The 21373-nt window shown below is 50.5% G+C and overlaps 1 protein-coding gene across 2 annotated transcripts in view; it reads left to right on the plus strand.

Moving 5' to 3' along the window:
• Positions 1-20166, plus strand: part of VRK3 (VRK serine/threonine kinase 3) — a 37553-nt gene extending 17387 nt beyond the window's left edge. For both annotated transcript variants that reach the window (XM_058708418.1, XM_058708419.1), the window contains exons 9-15: positions 76-181; positions 1624-1716; positions 3205-3337; positions 4435-4555; positions 12618-12676; positions 16994-17142; positions 19799-20166. In XM_058708418.1, the coding sequence (XP_058564401.1) occupies positions 76-181; positions 1624-1716; positions 3205-3337; positions 4435-4555; positions 12618-12676; positions 16994-17142 (661 nt within the window). In that variant the 3' untranslated portion in view covers positions 19799-20166. The remainder of the gene's footprint in view (positions 1-75; positions 182-1623; positions 1717-3204; positions 3338-4434; positions 4556-12617; positions 12677-16993; positions 17143-19798) is intronic.
• Positions 20167-21373: the final 1207 nt, after the last annotated feature.

Below are 21373 nucleotides of genomic sequence, written 5' to 3' on the forward strand. Positions count from 1 at the left end.
CCTCCTTGGTGGCCTGGATTCTGCCCCCCTGCCCCGGTCATCTCTCCCACCTCCTGGGATACTCATATCTTCCAGGTTCTTGGTGTTTCCCACCCTGGGGAGGAGCCTTCAGTCGGTCCTGGATGACAACCCAAAGCATATAATGTCGGTGAGGTCTGTGTTCCAGATGGCCTGCCGGCTGGTATGTACCTAGAAGTTGCTGGCTCCCATCCAGGGGATGGCGCACTAGGTCCTAGATTACCAGTTGGCCTGTTCCTTGACACATTCAACCCGTGTCTCCCTCTGCTAGACACCGGGGGCTAGTGCTTGACAGGCACAGGTGGGCACTAGGCCATTAGAACCAGAGTGACGAGCATTCCCAGGTGAGAGGTGGAAGAAGGGGCCCCAGCCTTAAAAAGAGGGGCTCAGCTGGGCTTCCTAGTAGAAACCACGAGTGGGAAATAGCAGGGTGCCAGGTGGAGTGGGAGTGGAGATTCGTGAAGAGAATATTCCAGGCCAAGGATACAGCTTGGGCAGAGGCCTGTATAGGAGAGAGCATAAGGCATTTGTTTCTTCATTCATTCATTCATTCACTCATTCCCTCATCCATCCATCCTTGCATTAAATATTTATCAGGTCCCTGCTGGGTGTCCGACACCGTCCCAGGGGCTGGGAGTAGCACAGACATGGTTGTTATGTCTAGTGGGGGAGGATGATCTTAAAGTAAACAGTTTCACAAGCCGCAAACGTCCTCTGAATAGAAATGTCCCTCTGCTATGATGGAGGATAAGAGGACCCAATTTAAATTGCTGGAGAGGTGGAAGTGGCCAGGGAGTGACATATTAAGAGTCCTGAAGATCTGCATGCTCAGTGTGTCTTCAGTGTGACATGTAGAGGGGGAAGGGGTAGACAAGGCGGGCTTGATGTGGAGAGGTCGGTAGCAACCAGATCATTCAGAACACCAAGCTGAGGACCTGGGACTCTTTCCTGAAGGCACTAGGGAGCCATAGGAGGATCGGGAGCAAGGGAGGAGCAGGATCAGCTCTGCGTGCAGAAAAGCCCTGTGGTCCGTGTGGGGATGGACTGGTGGGGCGAGATGGAGACCGGGCGAGGTTGGCACGAGCGGAAAGGGCCTGAGAAGAAGATGAGCTGTAGGGACAGAGAGTTTGTAGAACAAGCAGAACCTAGTGGAAAGGTAAGCCTTGGGGTCAAGGTGGGCTTGGGGATATATTCAGGATGTAACTACCACCCAGGCAGTTCAGTGTATGGGTCTAGAGTTCAGTAGAGAAGTCAGAGCTGGACATAAGAAATACAAATTGTGGGGCACCTGGGCTGGCTCAATCAGTGGAGCACAAAACCCTTGATCTCAGGGTTGTGAGTTCGAGCCCCATTCTGGGTATAGAGATTACTAAAAAATTTTAAGAACTTAAAAAAAAACAAAAAAACAAGACATGCTTGGGTGTGTTGGCAGATGGGGCTTCCTAATGCTTCACTCAGAATTAGGCTTAAACAGTCTTTCCCCTTCCAACCACAAGTAGCGCCTCTGACCTTAGGCCTAAGTGGAGATTCCTTCACTGGGCTTTGCCTCAGAACCTCTTTGTGTTAGTCAAGCTACTCATGGAGAGGCTGTCTTTCTTCCCCCAGCTGGATGCCCTGGAGTTCCTCCATGAGAATGAATACGTCCATGGAAATGTGACAGCTGAGAACATCTTTGTTAATCCAGAGGACCTGAGCCAGGTAATAGCTAGGTCCCCTCCACCCTAGGGGCTCTCTGGGCTCAGTGTCTCATCTGTCTCAAAACATCCGTGTATTTCACCATGCTTATTGCAGGTAAAGAATTGTTGTCTATCATATGTAAAGGGCTCCTTTGAATAAATAAGAAGAGATGAGCAACTTAGTAGAACAAGGAAAAACGGATAGGAAAAGCAGTTCATAGAAAAAGAAACCCACAGGTTGGTTAAGTATGTGAAAAGATGCTCAACCTCCCTAAATGATGTCAGTAGTCATAGAAATGAAAATTAAAACATCCTATTTTAAGAGTAGACAAAACTTAAAAGAATGGTTATCTGTTGCTGATAAGGATGTAAGGAAACAAATTCTTTATATACTGCTGGAAGTGGGAATTGGCCAACCTTTCTGGAAGGCAGTTTGGATATAGTCAGAATTTTAAATGGGTATGTTTTTCTGATCCACCAGTTACGAATGTGTCCTATATGTATACTCACAGGCCTCTGCGAAGATATATGTACAAAATGTTTCTGACAGCACTGATTGTGATAGTAAAGAGGAAGTACCTTAAGTATACACTCCTGGTAGGGGTGCTGATTAAAAAACCTTTTAAAGTAAATTCGAATTACTTTTTCAGTTGCAAATGACAGAAACCTGACTTAACATGGCTTTAAAAAGAAAATGTTTAAGGGGTGTTGCAAATTGTGGCCCATTGGAAAAAGCCAGAACCTCGCCGGCTTCAGGCACGGCTGAATGGGGTCTATCTGGCTCCAGATTTTAATGCCCGGAACCACTACTAAAATGCCAAAAACAGGGCGCCTGGGTGGCTCAGTCCGTTAAGTATCTGACTTTGGCTCAGGTCGTGATCTCGCAGTTCATGAGTTCAAGCCCTGCATCGGGGTCTGTGCTGACAACTCAGAGCCTGGAGCGTGCTTCGGATTCTGTGTCTCCCTCTCTGCCCTTCTCCCAATCGCACTCTGTGTGTGTCTCTCTCTCTCAAAAATAAATAAACATTAAAATGCAAATAGCTGTTGCAGGGGAACGCCTGGGTGGTTCAGTCAGTTAAGCATCTGACTGTTGATCTCAGTTCAGGTCTTGATCTCAGGGTGGTGAGTTCAAGCACCGCATTGGGCTCTGTACTGGGTGTGCAGCCCACTTTAAAACATGCAAAAACCAGGTGTCCAACAAGAGGTATAATGATGTCAACAAGAGGTATAATTTCCCTTTGTGGAAAACTAGAGCCCCTTCTGCATCCGTGTGTTTACCAGCTATTCAAAGAAAGCTATTTGAAACCATGCATAAGAGACGATTATTAGTCGTTCCTTCTGGGCGTGGGTTGGAAGCTGGGGATGGTCAGTTTGGGTTCTTTACATTTCACACCCGTCTGTACTGTTCGGCATTCACTTGTTTCAAATTGCACCCGTGATTGAAATCTCTGACTCAAGAATCCAAGCTCGTAACTTCCAAACTGAATGGCTTCTCTCCATGTCCACCCAGGTGATGCTGGGAGGCTATGGTTTCACCTTCCGCTATGCCCCCGGTGGCAAACACGTGGCCAATGTGGAAGGCAGCAGGAGCCCACATGAGGGGGACCTTGAGTTCATTAGCCTTGACCTGCACAAGGGATGTGGTAAGGGTCTGGAGAAGGGGTTCGGGACCATGGAGGTACACTTCTCATATAAGGGCAGCTCTGGGTTTTCACAGACATGGACAGCAGGTGGCCAGACACAGGAGTCACACTAAGGGAGCCATAATGGGGATTCGGAACCATGGATGGGATGTATCAGGGAGTTGTAGGGCAGCCGTTCAGCACCAATGACAGCAGCGAGTAGCTGGACACAAGGAGGCCCCAGAGTTTCAGAGGTTCAGGTTCGAGATCTGGTTTCGGCTTAGAACATGAGAGTTGCCCAAGAGTCTGGAGCTCAGGAGTAAGTCTGGACAGAGACCCAGATATCAGCAGTATCTCAGGAGCTGTCAGCTGAAGCCCTGGGAGAGGAATGAGATTATCCAAGGAAAATGTACAGAATAAGTAAGAAGAAAGTACTTTGAGGAGAAGATTCCTTGAGGAGGTCTCAGCCTCTCTTTCCCAAATCCCTTGATGTCATGGCCATCCATGTGCCTGCCTGTGTCCTCCCACCAGACTGACCTCCCCCAAGAAAGGGGTGGTCCCTGTGCCTCCAATATCGGAAGGTCTGGTACAGTCAACTCTCAGTGTTTACACAAATTGTTGTCTGAAACATAATAAAAATAAATCAGGCAGTTTCCGTTACCTCCTCTTTTGAGGCTGGGTTCATTGCCCATCCTTCTGGGCTCCCTCTCACCCTGTCCTGCCTCCCCTGCAGCTCAGGTAATCCCACACTGTACTGTGTCCCCAGTAGACGTCAAGGGCTGGGACCCAACCAAACTCTTGTCTGGGATTTAAGAAGGTGTAATGGGGCCTGGTACACAGAGCCGAGGACTCAGTGAATGAATGAAAGACAAGAGATGAGGGAGTAAGCTAGTGAGAGCGGGGATGGTAAGGATGGCTGAGAGAGTGAACGAGAGTAAGAGACTCGTCACAGCGCGAGAGCAGGCAAATGAAAAGTGAATGAACAGACTAAAGCTCGTGTGCTTAGATGGTTGAGTCCATGAGAGCAAGGTTCAGTCAGAGAGAGAAAGGAAGCGGGTGGATCTGTCAGGGAGTAGAGCATTTGGACTGAGCTGCCGCCTCTTGCCCTCCCTTCCCAGGGCCCTTCCGCCGCAGCGACCTCCAGACCCTGGGCTACTGTTTGCTGAAGTGGCTGTACGGGATCCTGCCGTGGACAAACTGCCTTCCCAACACCGAAAAGATCATGAAGCTGAAACAGAAGTGAGTCTAGGGGTCAGCAGAAGCCAGCACTGGCCTGGCACCCCCACAGGTGGGGCAGAAGCTCAGAACCCACCAGGGAACAAAAAGGACGGGGAAGCAGTGTCCCACGGAGTCAAGGCCTCTGCAGCTCTCAGGGGTGTCCTCTAGCATTCATTCCAGCAGACAGGAGCGTGGGCTCTGGAGCCATGTTGCCTGTGGTGAGACGCCAGCCTCCCCACTGCAGGGTGTAGGGTGGGCAGCCTAACCTTCACAAGCCTCAGTATCCTCCGTGGGATGAGATCTTAGCAGGGTCTGTGGAAGGATTCAGGGGAGTCAGCTACACAGCGCTCAGCACAGAGCCCGACCTGTAGAAAATGCCCACTATGCGCAGGACACCATGACTCATTCATACCTTCACAGACAAATGGAAAACCTGGGCAGTTAGGCCTGGACTCTGCCTCAGTGTCTGGCTACACCGGCCACCGGTGTCCATACCTCCTCTCCCCACCCTCTGCTTGTAAAACCCCCAGATCCTGCGTGTTCTGGTTTAGGCATTCAGCACCAAGGGCAGCGGTGAAGGGGGTGGAGTCGCTGGATGCAGAGGGAAGTAGGGCCATGTGAGGTTCAGTACCGAGGACCGCAGGCAGCCGCGGGCAGCTGGGCTCGAAGGAAAGTGAGCACTAGCACTTTGGTCTTCAGCACCAAGGACAGCGGGAGACTAGCTGGGAAGCGTGGCTGTGTGAGATTCAGTACCATGGACAGCCGGCGTTTGGGCTCCGAGGGAAGGGAGCACTTTGGTCCTCAGCACCAAGGACAGTAGACAGCTGGACACAGGAAAGCCCTGAAAGTCCAGAGGTTAGGATTCAAGCCCTGGTATAGATAGACTGGGGGTGGTGAGAGTTGCCTAGGAGTCATCCCGGAGGGCCCACCTAGAAGATGGTTTGGCCATCCACGTCTGAAGGGCAGGAGTGAAGTGTAAACAGAGATTCAGACCTCATTGGTATCTCAGAAGTTGTCACTAGAAGCCCTGGGAGAGAAAGATTGCCCAGGGGAAGTGTGCCTAGTGGAAAGAGGGAAAACTCTAGGGAACAGCACTGAGTCCTTTTGTGCTCCTCAGTTCTTAATGTGCTGTGTTACTGGTTCACGTTGAGACTGTCTCTCGTTCTGTTTTTTCCCTTTTATATCCCCTGCTATCTTTTTCAACCATGGACACCCACTCAACCATACTTACTATATGTCCTACAGATGTTTGCTTAACTGTATTTGTTTCCTAAAACTTGCATGATGGTGGTGGTATTGTGTGTGTGTTTGACTTGCATAAATGGTATTCTGCTCTAAATCTCATCTGTTTTTGGCATTTTTCACTCAGCACTGTGTTCTTCAATTTTAACTGCATTGTCACATGTGCACTGAGTTGACTGTTTCTGACTAGTGCTTCTCAATATGTTTGTGTAGATAGGTCTGCAGCCTTGAACGATGTATGACGACCGTATTTAATTTGCATAAATGGTACCGAGCTCTGAATTTCATTCTGTTTCTTGCTTCCTTTCACTTACTGCTGTGTTTTTTAACTTGAGCTATGTTGCTAATTCACTGCCTCCAAATACTACTCGTGAATTTGTCTGGATGTGTATGTATCCTTGAAAAATACGTGATGTCGCTGTTGGGTGTGCATTTAATTGGCACAAATGGTACCATGCCCTGAATCTTATATTCCCTCAGGTTTCTACTTAAACACTCCCCCCCTGGGGGTGGGGGGCTTCTCTCACCCCCACTGCATCAGGCTTCCTGCTTGTGCATGCCCAGAGGAAGGGATCTGCCCCTGTCACGTTGGCCCGCTCCTACCTGATGACCTCTATTCGAGGCGGACATTTATCATAACACTTGTCTGTGCCAGGCTCTGCGCCCATTGTTTCCCTGTGTCATCCTCAGAACAACTCTGAGGTAAGCTGTCTTATGATTGAGACACAGAGAGCTTAGGTAATCAGCCCTGGTCACAGCTACTAAGTAGAGGTGCTTAGACACACACCCAGGCCATTCGACTCCAGAGAAGTTTCTTTCACCTCAAAGCCGTGTGGGAGGATGGAATGTTGGCACGGGGTGGCAGCCTTTCTTCACTCAACAGATATTTATTATAATTTTTTTAAATGTCTATTTCTTTTTGAGAGAGAGAGCAAGTGAGGGAGGGGCAGAGAGAGAGGGAGACAGGAACCGAAGCAGGCTCCGCACTGAGAGCACAGAACCCGATGCAGAGCTTGAACCCACGAACTGTGAGATCATGACCTGAGCTGAAGTTGGACACTTAACCGATTGAGTCACCCAGGTGCCCCTCAACAGAGACTTATTGAGCACCGTCTACGCACCACACTCTGCTCTAGTCCCTGGGGATACAGGAATAACTGAGCCAAACGTCCCTGCCTTCAGGGAACTCACACCCTAGTGGGGGAGACAAAACAGTAAAGAGAGGGGCGCCTGGGTGGCGCAGTCGGTTAAGCGTCCAACTTCACCCAGGTCACGATCTCGCGGTCCGTGAGTTCGAGCCCCGCGTCGGGCTCTGGGCTGATGGCTCGGAGCCTGGAGCCTGTTTCCGATTCTGTGTCTCCCTCTCTGCCCCTCCCCCGTTCATGCTGTGTCTCTCTCTGTCCCAAAAATAAATTAAAAAAATAAAAAATAAACGTTGAAAAAAATTAAAAAAAAAAAAAAAAAACCAGTAAAGAGATAAATGAGTAAAGCACACAGTATGTCACAGGCCAGACTGGTTGGGGCCATCAGGTTGGAGCCCTGAGTGTGGCTGTGGGCACTCCCTGCTCCTTTAGATTTAATGGCCAGGCAGGTCTCATGACAGTGGTGACAGGTGAGTCGCCTCCCAAAGGGTAGTGAGGCAAGGAGGATGTCTCATTTTGGCATATAAGGGCGCTTATGTGCCCTTGACGTCTCTGCAGGAGGAGGGAGAGACAGGGAAAGAGAGGCCCCTGGCTCCCAGGCTTTCACAGGCAATCTCTGCGTCAGAAGGCAGCCTCAGAACCCTCCAGAACATGAGCCCCTTGCCCTATTTTCTTGGAGTGTATTTTTGCCCTTACTCTCTAGTTTCTAGTAGCTTTCCATTCTTGAAATGAAGCCAGGGGAAGACGAGTCGCAGAATTTAGGAACACGGCTAGAGGAGCATACGGCCCAACTGCCAAGGCGTTACGTGTGCCTGAGGCCTGTGAACAGCTCCTTTGCGCGTTTCTGTCGTGTTAAAGACAAGGCTGAGCTGCTCTTACCAGGAGATCCCAAAACACGATGGTTCGGACGAGGAAGATTACTTCCCTCTCAGTAACGGCACCTTGGCGCCCTTCAACGTCCACATATCCTTTTCTGGCGCTAACTCTGCTGGTCACCGTCTCTCACTGCTCTTACAGGGCAGGCCTGGGAGTGGCATGCATCCCTTGGTCGCATAGCCACCCAAGCTGCAGTGGGGGCTGGAAAACGTCTGTAGCCTAGGGCTGCTGACCCTTGGGGTCCTGCCCTTGAAGGGGAGAAGGGACAGTGGACGGCAGCCGGAGACTCCTCCACGGTGCCACCTTTAGTCCCGTTTCTGTGAGGGCAGGGGCCACACCAGCTCTCTGTCACTGTGTTGCTCACAGAATGGCCCCTGACACATCGTGGGCGCTCATGAAATAGTTGTGGAATGAACGAATAAGGAAAGAACACATGAGCCTTCATTCACAGGCCTGGGCTTCAGCGTGGACAGACATGTCAGGCAGACGCGGCCCCAGCCGTGGGGGGATTCCCAGGCTGGGAGGAGACACGGGCAGGAAGGAGGTGGAGGCAGCCCCACGAGCATTGTGGGAGCAGAGGGGAGGCACGTTACCCGGCCTCAGGCCACTGGCTGCCTTTACCCAAGAGATTCCTGACCCAGTCTGTATAGAGCAGAGGGCTTTCCCAGGCAGGCAAGGGGAGGCGAGATTTCTCGACAGATAGGAGAGCTCATACATGACCTATTCATTCATTCAGAACTTGTCTCCTGGCGGCATTTTTGTGCCAGGGAAATGCTGGAGACCCAGATGTGAATCAGCTGAGGGCACTGCTTGTCGCCAGTGAAATCACCCATTGAGGCTCCACTGGGTCGAATCCTCCGGCCACTACTTCCTCTAACTCCCCAGAACAGCCCTATCCCCCTTTTCACATCTCTGCCACCTTCCCCTTCACAAGAGATAATCAGTGAACAGGATATGCTTCTCTAGAAGGCTGTACACTTGCCAAATTGGTCCAGAGTAAAGAAAATAGGCCCGAGGGGCGCCTGGATGGCTCAGTTGGTTGAGCATCTGACTCTTGATTTCGGCTCGGGTCACAATCTCACAGTTCATGGGAGCGAGCCCCGTGTCGGGCTCTGCAAACTTGGGATTCTCTCTCTCCATATCTCTCTCTGCTCCTCCCCTGCTCGTGTGCTCGTGCACACTCTCTCTTGTTCTCAAAATATATAAACATTTTTAAATAAAATAGGTCCTTGTAATAATTTTAACATCCCGTGATTTAAGTATGAGTTCATTCCCGAGCCCCGGAGCCTGACCACAACCACAGAGGGAAGGTCTGAAAACATCAAGAATCTCAGCAGGGGGTGGTGATGTGCTCATTATAGACGCTCCACCCAGCCCCTGTCCCGTGATTCGAGGCACTGACAAAAAGGACCACGAGGGGGCGATGTTGCCACATGCACATTTTTGGAACCTAACAGCCTCTAGGGCGCCCTACTGGTGTGCATGGCCTTTTTCCGTTCGTTCAACATTTATTCAGTTTTTGTACATTCTAGTTCAGGATGGAATGAATGAGGGAAAGAAAAAGAGACGTTTTAATTCCTCAAGGCTTTCTGGTGTGCAAGTCCCTTTCTGGGAAAGCACAGGTGCTGGTCGAATTCGTTCCCTGCTCTTAAGGGTTCTGTCTGGGCAAGGACGTCCTACGGACACCGACAGCCAGTGGTAGAGTCGCTTATACAATTTACAACATCCTAGGGGAACAGACTTTGGTGCCATCACTCAGCCATTCGCCACACACGTTCTGAGGATGCCAGGAGACACGAAGGTCAGACCCAGACCTTCCTGTGTCCTGACAGTGCCTTGGGGTGTCCGTGGACTATGCACAGAGCACACAGGCCATCGGGCGGGATCTGTTTTCTCTGCCTGGAGGGGTCATGGGGGACTTCCAGAGACCAGCCCTCAAGCAGTGTCCTGAAGGGAGAGCAGCCACGGCCAGGGGTCAAACTAGGAGAAAGCTGTCCAGGGCAGAGGAAGCAACATGCTGAGGCCAGGAGATGGGCACGGATGCTTGACCTAGTTAGGGGACTAGAAGGCGTTTGGTGCTGCTGGAGTGTGAGATGGGAGGGAGGAAGGAAGCCAGAGAGACAAGGCCACAGGGGCTGGCAGCCTTGTGTGCCAGGGGTTTTCCCCCAGGGCCCTGGGGAGTCCCCTGAGGGCTGTGAGTAGGAAGGGACAGAGTCCGTTCTGGGCAGAGAAACTCTGCAGGGCCATGTGGGGAATGTGCAGGAAGCTGGGGAGGAAGCTGAGGTCGATAAGGAGGTAGGATAAGGCCTGAACTGGACCAGAAAGGGGATGGGACAGAGAGGGTTGGGGACCAAGAGGGTGGAGCTTGGGGACTTCGGCCTGCAGTTGGGGGAGGCAAAGACAGCACCCCCAGGCACTGGGTGGATAGTGGAGATTCCAAGTGAGAATGGAGCAAAGAAGGTAGATGAATTTCTTTCTTCCTTTTTTTTTTATTTATGCGTATTTACTTGTTTTGGGAGAGCAGGAGTGCATGTGCACACAAGCAGGAGAGGGGCAGAGAGAGAACCAAACAGAGCCCGACACGGGGCTCGATCTCACAAACTGTGAGATCCTGACCTGAACCTAAACCAGGAGTCAGATGCTTAACCGACTAAGCCACCCAGGCACCCTGGAATTGGATGAATTTGTTTTTCTGGAGTAGTCCAAGAGGGTATGTGTGTGTGTGTGTGTGTGTGTGTGTGTGTGTGTGTTTGCAAGTACACGTGTGCGTTTATAGAAAGAAAGGTAGTCCTCATTAGTCACAGATTCCATATTTGTGAATTCATCTGCTCACTAAAATGCATGTGTCACCCCAGAATCAGCACTCGCAGTGCTTCCCAGGCCTCCTCAGACACACAGAGTGGAGACAATTTTGAGTTGTCTGATGTACACAGGCCCAGCTGAGCTCAAACGAGGTGATGCTCTGCCTTCTCATTTCAGATCTCAGGATAAACAGAGGTCCTTCATGGAGTCTGTTTAACGCCCATTTTCCAGATGTTCTTGTTGATGATTTTGCTATTACTTTTTTTAAGGTTTAATCATTTTTGAGAGAGAGTGCAAGCTGGGGGAGGGGCAGAGAGAGAGAGGGACAGAGGATCCGAAGCAGGCTCTGTGCTGACAGCAGCCAGCCTGATGCGGGGCTTGAACTCACAAACTGTGAGATCATGACCTGAGCCGAAGTTGGATGCTCAACAGACTGAGCCACCCAGGCGCCCCCTACGATTTTGCAGTTTAAAATGATGGCTAAGCGTCTGACTTCTGTTCGGGTCATGATCTTGCAGTTCATGAGTTCGAGCCCGGCATCGGGCTCTGTGCTGACAGCCCAAAGCCTGGAGCCTTCTTTAAATTCTGTGTCTCCCTCTCTCTCTGCCCCTCCCCTGTTTGTACTCTTGTTTCTCTCTCAAAAAAAAAAAAAAAAAAATAGCCCCATGCATGGTGCTAAAGAGCTGTCTAGTGTTCCTAGGTGCAAGAAGGCTGGGATGTGCCTTACAGAGAAAATACTTGGCTGTGACCTCAATGTGATTAAGTAAACATTATAGTAAACATGCTATCTTTTTTTAAAAAAAGGTTTTTTAATGTTTATTTACTTTTGAGAGAGAGAGAGAGAGACAGAGCACGAGCAGGGGAGGGGCAGAGAGAGAGGGAGACACAGAATCCCGAGCAGGCTCCAAGCTCTGAGCTGTCAGCACAGAGCCCGACGCAGGGCTCGAACCCACCAACTGTGAGATCGTGACCTGAGCTGAAGTTGGTCGCTTAACCGACTGAGCCACCCAGGTGCCCCAAACATAGTATCTTTAAGCACAGACACACCTAAGACAAAATTAAGTAGTGATCAGTTTATAAAAACATTGTAACCAGAACCTTGCAGGAACGTGATACTACGTTTCCCCTAGAAGCATGGTTTAGAATTCACTAATTCTCCTATTTGAGACCACGCTACAGGGCATAACTACCACAATTAACAAGAGTCTACTGTACATCTAGTAGACATTCTGTTTTACTTATTTTTTATTTTTTTAAAGTTTATTTACTTAGAGAGTGAGCTGGGGAGGGGCAGAGAGAGAGAGAGAGAGAGAGAGAGAGAGAGAGAGAATCCCAAGCAGGCTCCATGATGCCAGCGTGGAGCCCAGTGTGGGGCTTGAACTCACAAACCACAAGATCATGACCTGAGCCAAAATCTGGGGTTGGACGCTTAACCGACTGAGCCACCCAGGTGCCCCTAGACTTTCTGTTTTAAAAATTGGCTTTCGGGGCGCCTGGGTGGCGCAGTCGGTTAAGCGTCCGACTTCAGCCAGGTCACGATCTCGCGGTCCGTGAGTTCGAGCCCCGCGTCAGGCTCTGGGCTGATGGCTCGGAGCCTGGAGCCTGTTTCCGATTCTGTGTCTCCCTCTCTCTCTGCCCCTCCCCGTTCATGCTCTGTCTCTCTCTGTCCCAAAAATAAATAAAAAAATGTTGAAAAAAAATTTTTTTTTTAAAAATAAATAAATAAATAAAAATTGGCTCTCCTGGGGAGCCCCGGTGGCTCAGTCAGTGAAACATCCGACTCTCGATCTCAGCTCAGATCACGATGTCGTGGTCTGTGAGTTTGAGGCCCGCATCGGGCCTCTGCGCTGACATCACAGAGCCTGCCTGGGATTCTCTCTCCCTCTCTCTGCCCCTCCCCACTTCTTCTTCTTCTCTCTCTCTCTCTCTCTCTCTCAAAATAAATAAATAAACTTAAAGAAAAAAAAAAGTTTGCTCTCACCTCCCTAAAAGACCTCTTGCATACACCTCTGTCCTGTCAGGTTTCTTGACAACCCAGAGGCCCTCGTGGGACAGTGCAGTCGCCGGATCAGTCCCTCAGGTATGTCCTGAAGAGGGAAGGAACAGTTGGGGGCCATGGCGGGACCAGGTGGCCTGGGTCCATCCGGCTGTTGTCCCCTCACACACCTTTCTTTCTTTGAGTTTTCCAAGCTGCGTGTGCATACGTGCCTGTTCTAGAAAAACAAAAAACCTTCCCCCCAAAATTCAGAAGCATCTCCGAATAAGAATAACACACACTCACATACACAACCACACACACAGTATTGTATTTCTCTATGAAAATTTGTTAAGGATTGGAGTGTGGGCCGGGTTCAGCCGGGTGAACCTTCTCCCGGTCTTATGGGGGAGTGGGGGAGGGGAATTCACGTTGCTGCTGCCAGCCGGCGGCTCGACTGGGGCGGGCTCGTTCAAGTGCACCTCTCTCCTGTCTGGCGATTGGCGCTGACGCTGGGAGGCCTCAGCTCCGGGCTGCTTCCCGAGGCACTGTTCAGGCAGCTTTCCAAGAGGGCAGGGACGGAAGCTACAAAGCATGGGGGTCCCTGGACGGCACTCGGCCACATTCAAGCAAATCCCAAGGCCAACCCAGACTCAGCGGGTGGCCAGGTATCTCCACTTCAGGATGGGAGAGGCAGCGGACATGGCAGAGGGACACGTACAAAATGAAAATAACCTTGCCTTACGTACATTTTGGTCAATTTGCATTTTTTTTTAAGTTTATTTGTTTTGAGAGAGAAAGAGAGAGAGAAAATCCCAAGCAGGCCCCATGCTGTCAGTGCAGAGCACGACATGGGGCTCGATCCCACGAACGATGAGATCATGACCTGAGCCAAAACCAAGAGTCAGAAGCTTAATGAACCAAGCCTCCCACGTCCCCAACATCTTGTTTTTTTCATTAATTAACATTGGCTTTTGTGTTCTTATTCCTAGATCCACTACAACCTTGTTTTGTTTTTTGTTTTTTATTTTTATTTTTTTATTTTTTTATTTTGAGAGAGAGAGAAAGAGCATGCCAGTAGGGGAGAGGGGCGGAGGGACAGGGAGAGAGAACCTTAAGTAGGCTCCATGCCCAGCGTAAAGCCCAACACAGGGCTCAATCCCATGACTCTGACTGGGATCATGACCTGAGCCAAAATCCAGAGTCTGACTCTCAACCCACTGAGCCAGCCAGTCGCCCCTACACCATCATTTTCATGGCCAGTCCCCATTACTGGAGTTTTAGGCTGTGTCTTTGTTTTTCTTTTTTTTCCTAGTGTCGCTTCTGTAGAACTTCTGCATTGCTCTCTGAACATGAGGCCAAGGGGCGCCTGGATGGCTCAGTCGGTTAAGTGCTGACTTCGGCTCAGGTCGTGATCACATGGTTCATGGGTTCGAGCCCCGCATCAGGCTCTGTGCTGACAGCTCAGAGCCTGGAGCCTGTTTCAAATTCTGTGTCTCCCTCTATCTCTGACCCTCCCCCATTCATGCTCTGTCTCTCTCTGTCTCAAAAATAAATAAACGTTAAAAAAAAAAAATTAAACATGAGGCCGAAAGAAATGGATAACTTGTCCCCTCCAGCTCTGTAAGGGCTCATTTAAAAAAAAATTTTTTTTTTAATGTTTTTGTTTATTTTTGAGGGAGAGAGACGCACAAGCAGGGGAGGGGAAGAGACAGAGGGAGACACAGAATCCGACGCAGGCTGTAGGCTCTGAGCTGTCAGCGCAGAGCCTGACCTGGGTCTGGAACCCACGAACCCTGACTCATGACCTGAGCCAAAGTCGGACGTTCAACAGAGGGAGCCCCCCACGTGCCCAGGGCTCATTTGTTAATTACCTGAAATCCTGGGATCACATGGCTGTACTGCTCAAGTCACTTTCCCCTCCAGCCTTGAGTTCTCGCCCCAGGAAGAATAAGGCCCCCCCACCCCGTTAGTTCACTGCAGCTCAGCCTCCCTGAGCCTGTCCCCCTGGGGTACAGCTGGGAGGGGCTTGAGAGGCGACATTTGGGGCGGGGCGGGGCGGGGCGGCCCTGCTGGAGAAGGAATTTCGCCACCCCGCCACCCAGTTCTGCATTCAGGCAGACCTGTGCTACCAGCCAGGGGACCAGCAGAGGGTAAATGTGCCCCTCTAAGCCTCAGCCTCCCCATTGAGTAAAATAAGGTTAATAATAGCCCCCCACCTCCCAAGTTGCCCAGAGCACTCCATGCAGAACCCTCTGTCTGGAGGCTCAGGCGCTGCCTCAACTTCTGCTGCAACCCTAATTAAATGTGCATGCACTTTAGCTCAGAGCGCAGCCTGCTATGGGCGGTCCCCAAGCGGGGGCTATTATGAATGTTATTATTGATATCATGATTGGCACTTTTTTTGTTTATATATTTTTGAGAGAGAGAAGAGAGAACTCAAGCAGGGGGCGGGCAGAGAGAGAGAGAGACACAGAATCCGAAGCAGGCCCCAGGCTCCGAGCTATCAGCACAGAGCCCAATGTGGGGCTCGAACTCGTGAACCGTGAGATCATGACCTGAGCCGAAGTCAGCCACTCAACCGACTGGGCTACCCAGGCGCCCCCAAAGTAGCCCTTTTAAACTGCGTCCCTGGGCCCGCTACCTGTTGGGGGGCTTGTTGTTTTTTTATTTTATGTAAACTCTGTGCCACTCGTGAGGGTTGAACTAACCACGTGGACCCCGAGATCGAGAGCCACATGCTCCACCGACTGACCGAGCCAGACCTGGCACCCCTTCACTGCCTGTTTTCTGTAAACCAGTGAACTAAGAATTGTTTTACATTTTGAAATAGCTGTGGGTGCACCTGGGTGGCTCATCTCGGTTGAGCCTCTGACTTTGGCTCAGGTCATGATCTCACAGTTCGTGAGTTCAGGCCCCACATCGGGCTCTCCGCTGTCAGCACAGAGCCTGTTTTGGATCCTCTGACCCCAGTCTCTCTGCCCCTCCCCCACTCACGCTTTCTTTCTCAAAAATGAACAAACATTAGAAAAAAATCCTCAGGGCCCCTGGGTGGCTCAGTCCATTGAGCGACCGACTCTTGATTTCAGCTCAGGTCATGATCTCAACAGTTCATGACTTCAAGCCCCACATCGGGCTCCACACTGACGGTGCAGAGTCTATTTAGAATTCTCTCTCTCCTTCTCTCAAAAAATAAATAAATGAATGAAACTCTTTTTAAAAATCCTCTTAGGAAACAGCTGGGGAAAAAAATCAAAAGAACATTTCATGGTACGTGAAACTTATCTAAAATTCAGGCTGCCGCGCCCGGTAGCAAACCTGTCTTGGCTCATCGCCGTGCCCACCGGCTTACATGACACGTTGCGCAGACCCCCGCCCCACCTACAAGGCTGCACCTGTTTATCCTGGCAAAAGCTTGCCCACCCCTGTTTTAGAGATACACACTAAACATTTAGAGGTAAAATGATATCGTTAGCTGGGATTTGCTTTCAAACATTACCAGGGCGGGGCGCCGGGGTGGCTCCATCGGTTAAGCCCCTGACTTCGACTCAGGCCATGACCTCGCGGTTTGTGGGTTCGAGCCCCGCGTCGGGCTCTGTGCTGACAGCTCTGCCCCTCTCTCTCTGCCCGTCCCCTGCTCACACTCTGTCTCTCGATCTCAAAAATAAATATTAAAAAAAAAAAAAAATACCGGAAGGAAGTGGTAGGGGTCTTGATGAACCAGGTCGGCTGTGAGCTGATCATTCAAACTGGGTGACAGGTAGGCTGGTGTTGGGGATGCCATTCTCCCGTTGCATACATTTGATGTTTTACCAAAAAAAATAAAATCTTTATTTATTTATTTTTTTTACATCTTATTTTTATTTTTGAGACAGGGAGAGACAGAGCATAAACAGGGGAGGGTCAGAGAGAGGGAGACACAGAATCTGAAACAGGCTCCAGGCTCTGAGCTGTCAGCACACAGCCCGACACGGGGCTTGAACTCACAGACTATGAGATCATGACCTGAGCCGAAGTCGGCCGCTTAACCGACTGAGCCACCCAGGCGCCCCAATAATAAAATCTTAAAAAAAAAATTTTTTTTTTAATGTTCATTTTTGAGAGAGAGACAGAGCATGAACAAGGGAAGGGCAGAGAGAGAGGGAGACATAGAATGGGAAGCAGCCTCCAACGCAGGGCTCGAACTCATGATCTGCGAGATCATGACCTGAGCCGAAGTGGATGCCCAACTGACTGAGCCACCCAGGCGCCCTTCCCCCCCAAAAAAAATCTTTTTTAATCTAAGTGCCTAAAGCGGTTGCAGGCACAGAGGAAGCACTGAGCAAATGGGCACCATGGTGGAGACTGGGCACAGCCCCCCCGGCTCTGAGTTGGAGGCCCCTCTCAGGTCTCTCCTATGGTGGGGGGGTGTCTTGACCGCAGAGACCCTGCAGGAGTACCTGAAGGTGGTGATGGCCCTGAAATACGACGAGAAGCCGCCCTACACCATGCTGAGGAACAATCTAGAAGCCCTGCTGCGGGATCTGCGGCTGTCAGCCTACGACCCCCTGGACCTCCAGATGGTACCATAGGTGGGTTCCGGTAGGAGCAGTTTGTGAGTCTTCCCCCTCCCTCACCTCCGCCAGCCCTGCTTCCCAGATGCCATTTAAGGTTTCCATCAGGGCCGACCTCCCAGTTAAATGCTGGATTTTTCCACAGGGTTCTTGAACCATCCAGCCCTCGGGGAATCGCACATAGCAGAAACCTGGCTCAAATTGGCTCGAAGGAAAAGGGCCAATTGATTGGCGCTTGTGGCTAGAAAGTTCCAAGGGGGAAGCTGTAGGCATGACTGGATTCAAGGCCGGGAAAACAGAGTCAACACGTCCTCATCTCTCCATCTTTCTGTCTCTTCATCCCTCTGTTTCTCTATCCCTCTCTCCATCCACCTGTAGCCTCCGCTGTCCTGTGGGTTGGCGCCACCTGTCCCCCCCCGCCCCCATCACAAACCTCGCTGGTTCTGTTCCCAGTGATGCACTTTGCCCTGTGCTTCTCGGTCTGTCTCACGGCCCTTCTTTGTCAGCACAGAACACCCATGACCTTGTTTATGGAGCCACCATATTCCGTTGTGGATTGCAAGGATACTCTTTTTTTTTTTTAAGCTTATTTATTTATTTTGAGAGAAAGAGAGAGAATAAGTGGGGGAGGGGCAGGGAGAGAGAGAAAGAATCCCAAGCAGGTTCCGTGCTGTCAGCGCAGAGCCCAACTTGGGGCTCAAACTCATGAACCGTGAGATCATGACCTGAGCCAAAATCAAGAGTCAGACGCTCAACCAACTGAGTCACCCAGGCGCCCCAGAAGGATACTCTTTATGACCAGTGGCTGGCATTTGCTTGGTTTCTGTTTTACAAGCCACGTTGCCTTGAACACCTGCGTCCACAGGCCTCGCTGGGGTGTGCACGCGTGTCTGTGCATGGGGTTCTTCTTTTGCGAGAACTGGATCCTCTCTAGCGGGGCTGTACCTGTCTACACTCCCATTAGCCCTGGGTGGGAGTGCACAGAACTTCGGGGAAGGTCAAAATGAAACTAAGTTCACCCGACAGTTAATTCTGGCAAGGCCGTATGGACGTGTTCTGAAGAGAGGCTTCCCCGAGGCCGTGGTCTGTCTGTGGAGCTGTAACGTCTGTCTTCGTGGCTGCCCGAAATCAAAGTTCAGTGTGTGTCTAAGTCAGCGGTCCTCAGAGGGAGGCCATGTTGCCCGTAGGGGGTATCTGGGGACACTTTTGGTTGTCACAACTGGGGAAAGGGTACCCCCAGCATCGAGTGGGTAGAGGCTGGGGGTACCACGCAGCACCCCACAAGGCACAGCCGGCCCCCACCACAGAGTCCCTGCGAAAGCAAAGGCATGACCTTGACCACCCATGGAGCTTGCCCGCTGCCTGTCACTCCAGCTCATTACACAGATGCGCCACACCCCTAGCTGTCCCCGTGGCCCCTCTACCCCCCCCGCACCCCTCGCCCACCCACCCTGTCCCTCCAGGCGGTTGCCGGTCTCCGGCGTTGGGCTGTGTGCTCGCAGCTCAGAGCCTGGAGCCCGCTTCGGATTCTGGGTCTCCCTCTCTCTCTGCCCCTCCCCCACTTGCACTCTGTCTCTCTCTCTCTCTCTCTCCCCCTCTCTCTCTGTCTCTCAAAAATAAATGAAACATCGGGGCGCCTGGGTGGCGCAGTCGGTTAAGCGTCCGACTTCAGCCAGGTCACGATCTCGCGGTCTGTGAGTTCGAGCCCCGCGTCAGGCTCTGGGCTGATGGCTCGGAGCCTGGAGCCTGTTTCTGATTCTGTGTCTCCCTCTCTCTCTGCCCCTCCCCCGTTCATGCTCTGTCTCTCTCTGTCCCAAAAATAAATAAAAAAAAAAAAAAAAAAATGTTGAAAAATAAATGAAACATCAAAAAAAACCCACAAAAACTGGAAACCCAACAGCCCCTTTCGGGGTCATCATGTTTTGGGTCTGAAACTGAGTAAGTAGCAGGTTTGTCCCTTACTTAGGGACTTAATAAGGGGATGCTAATCAAAGAGCCTGGTGACCTTGGAATAATTTGAAGATCATCTCACCTCTTGCTTTATGACAGCTCCTTGCCTTGGCCTGCATGGCTGACCCCCCAAGTCCACTCTGTGCCAGCCCCACTGTCCTCCCCTCAGATTCTAAACCAGGCCAAGCTTGATCCCACCTCAGGACCTTTGTACTTGCCATTCTCACAGTCTGGAACACACTTTCCCTTTGTCTTTAATGTTTATTTTGGGGGGCAGAGGGGCAGGGAGACAGAGAATCCGAAGCAGGCTCTGCACTATCAGTGCAAAGCCCAACATGGGGCTTGAACTCACAAACCATGAGATCATGGCCTGAGCCGAAGTCGGACACTTAACCGATTGAGCCACCCAGGTGTTCTCCACCCCGCTTCATTTTTCAATGACTGGTTCCTTCTCATCCTAGGAGCTCAGACCTGGGCCTTCCCTCACTGCCCCAGTGAGGCACTTCCCCACCCGCTGTCACCACCTCACCTGTTTTCTGCACAGTGCTGTCCCCTTCTTGAGGGAAGTTAATTTGTAACATCTTTACCCACTCTCCCAAATCATAAGTCCAACAAAGGTCTTGTTCATGGTAGTATTGCCAGTCTCTAGAAAGTGCCCGTAGGGGCTTAATGGGTGCTCCTTAAATGACTAGGACACTAACAAGCCATTTTTATTGTCTTCCAGATCTTTCAACTCGGTTTGAAATAGAAAAAAGCCCAAACAAGAAATGTGACTCAAGGCCTGCTGTAGTATCACAGATACGCTTCTAGAAAGATCCCTTGAATGTGCATGCCTGCTGCTTCTTTAAGCATCACTATGAATCAGTCTTGATTAGCATCAGGGAACCCAGCAGTTAGGCTCCAGATAATGTGAATTCCTCCTTTCGATTGTCTCATCCTTTCAGCCATCGTCACCTACCAGCCTCTGGGGTTGTGGACAGAGAAGACCCCCAGCTCATGGTCGGGGGTGAGCCAGCCCCCTCAGTCGGCACCCTTCCCGCTACTATTGGCACTGCTATGATTTGGTAATAAATTGTTTCATTGGAGCTTGGAGAGTAGAGTGTCTACAAAAGAAGCTCCTTTTGGAAAAGTTGGCTTCTTTTTTCTCCATCTATCCATCCCTTTCATCTTTCATCCATCTATCCACCCTTCTATCCATCTGTCCAAAGTTTCATGTAGATGCCCATCCATCCATCCACCCATCCACCCATTCACACAGCCATTTATTCATCCATCCATTTAGCCAGCCACCCATTCTTCCATCCATCCATCCATCCATCCATCCACCCACCCACCCACGCATCCATTTAGCCAGCCAACCATTCTTCCACCCACCCATTTATAACCATCCAGCTATCCATTTATTCACCCATCCATTTATCCATCAATCCATCCATCCATCCATCCATCCATCCATCCATCCATCCATTTAGCCAACCATCCACCTATCCATTTATTCATCCATCCATCCATTCATCTATCCATCCATTTAGCCAACCATCCACCTATCCATTTATTCATCCATCCATCCATTCATCTATCCATCCATCCCTTTAGCCAACCATCCACCTATCCATCTATTCATTCATCCATTTAATCAGCCATCCACCTATCCATCTATTCATCCATCCGCTTATCCATCTGTCCATCCATTTAACCAACCATCCACCTATCCATTTATTCATCCATCCATTTATCCATCCGTCCATCCGTCTATCCATCCATCCATCCATCCATCCATCCATCCATCCATCCATCCATGTAATCAGCCATCCACCTATCCATCTATTCATCCATCCACTTATCCAGCCATTTAGCCAGCCATCCACCTATCCATTTATTCATCCATCCATTTATCCATCCATCCATCCATCCATCCATCCATCCATCCATCTATCCATCCATCCATTGAATCAGCCATCCACCTATCCATTTATTCATCCATCCACTTATCCAGCCATCCATTTAGCCAGCCATCCACCTATCCATTTATTCATCCAGCCATCCAGCCATCCACCTGCCAATCCCTCCATCTGTTGATGCACCCAGTCATTCTTCCATCTCTCCATCCATCCTTCCATATACTGTTCCATCATCCACCCTCCCACCCACCTTTCATCCATTCCTCCATCCCCTCATTCTCCCATCCATACATTGATCCTTCCTCTTATTCAACAAATATTCAGCAGGTATTTCTTGAATTTGTGCTGCGTGACACACATCATGCTGCACAGAGGATCCTGATGAACAAGACACACCG

The sequence above is a fragment of the Neofelis nebulosa genome, chromosome 17 (assembly GCF_028018385.1).
Source record: "Neofelis nebulosa isolate mNeoNeb1 chromosome 17, mNeoNeb1.pri, whole genome shotgun sequence".
Taxonomy (NCBI): Eukaryota; Metazoa; Chordata; class Mammalia; order Carnivora; family Felidae; genus Neofelis; species Neofelis nebulosa.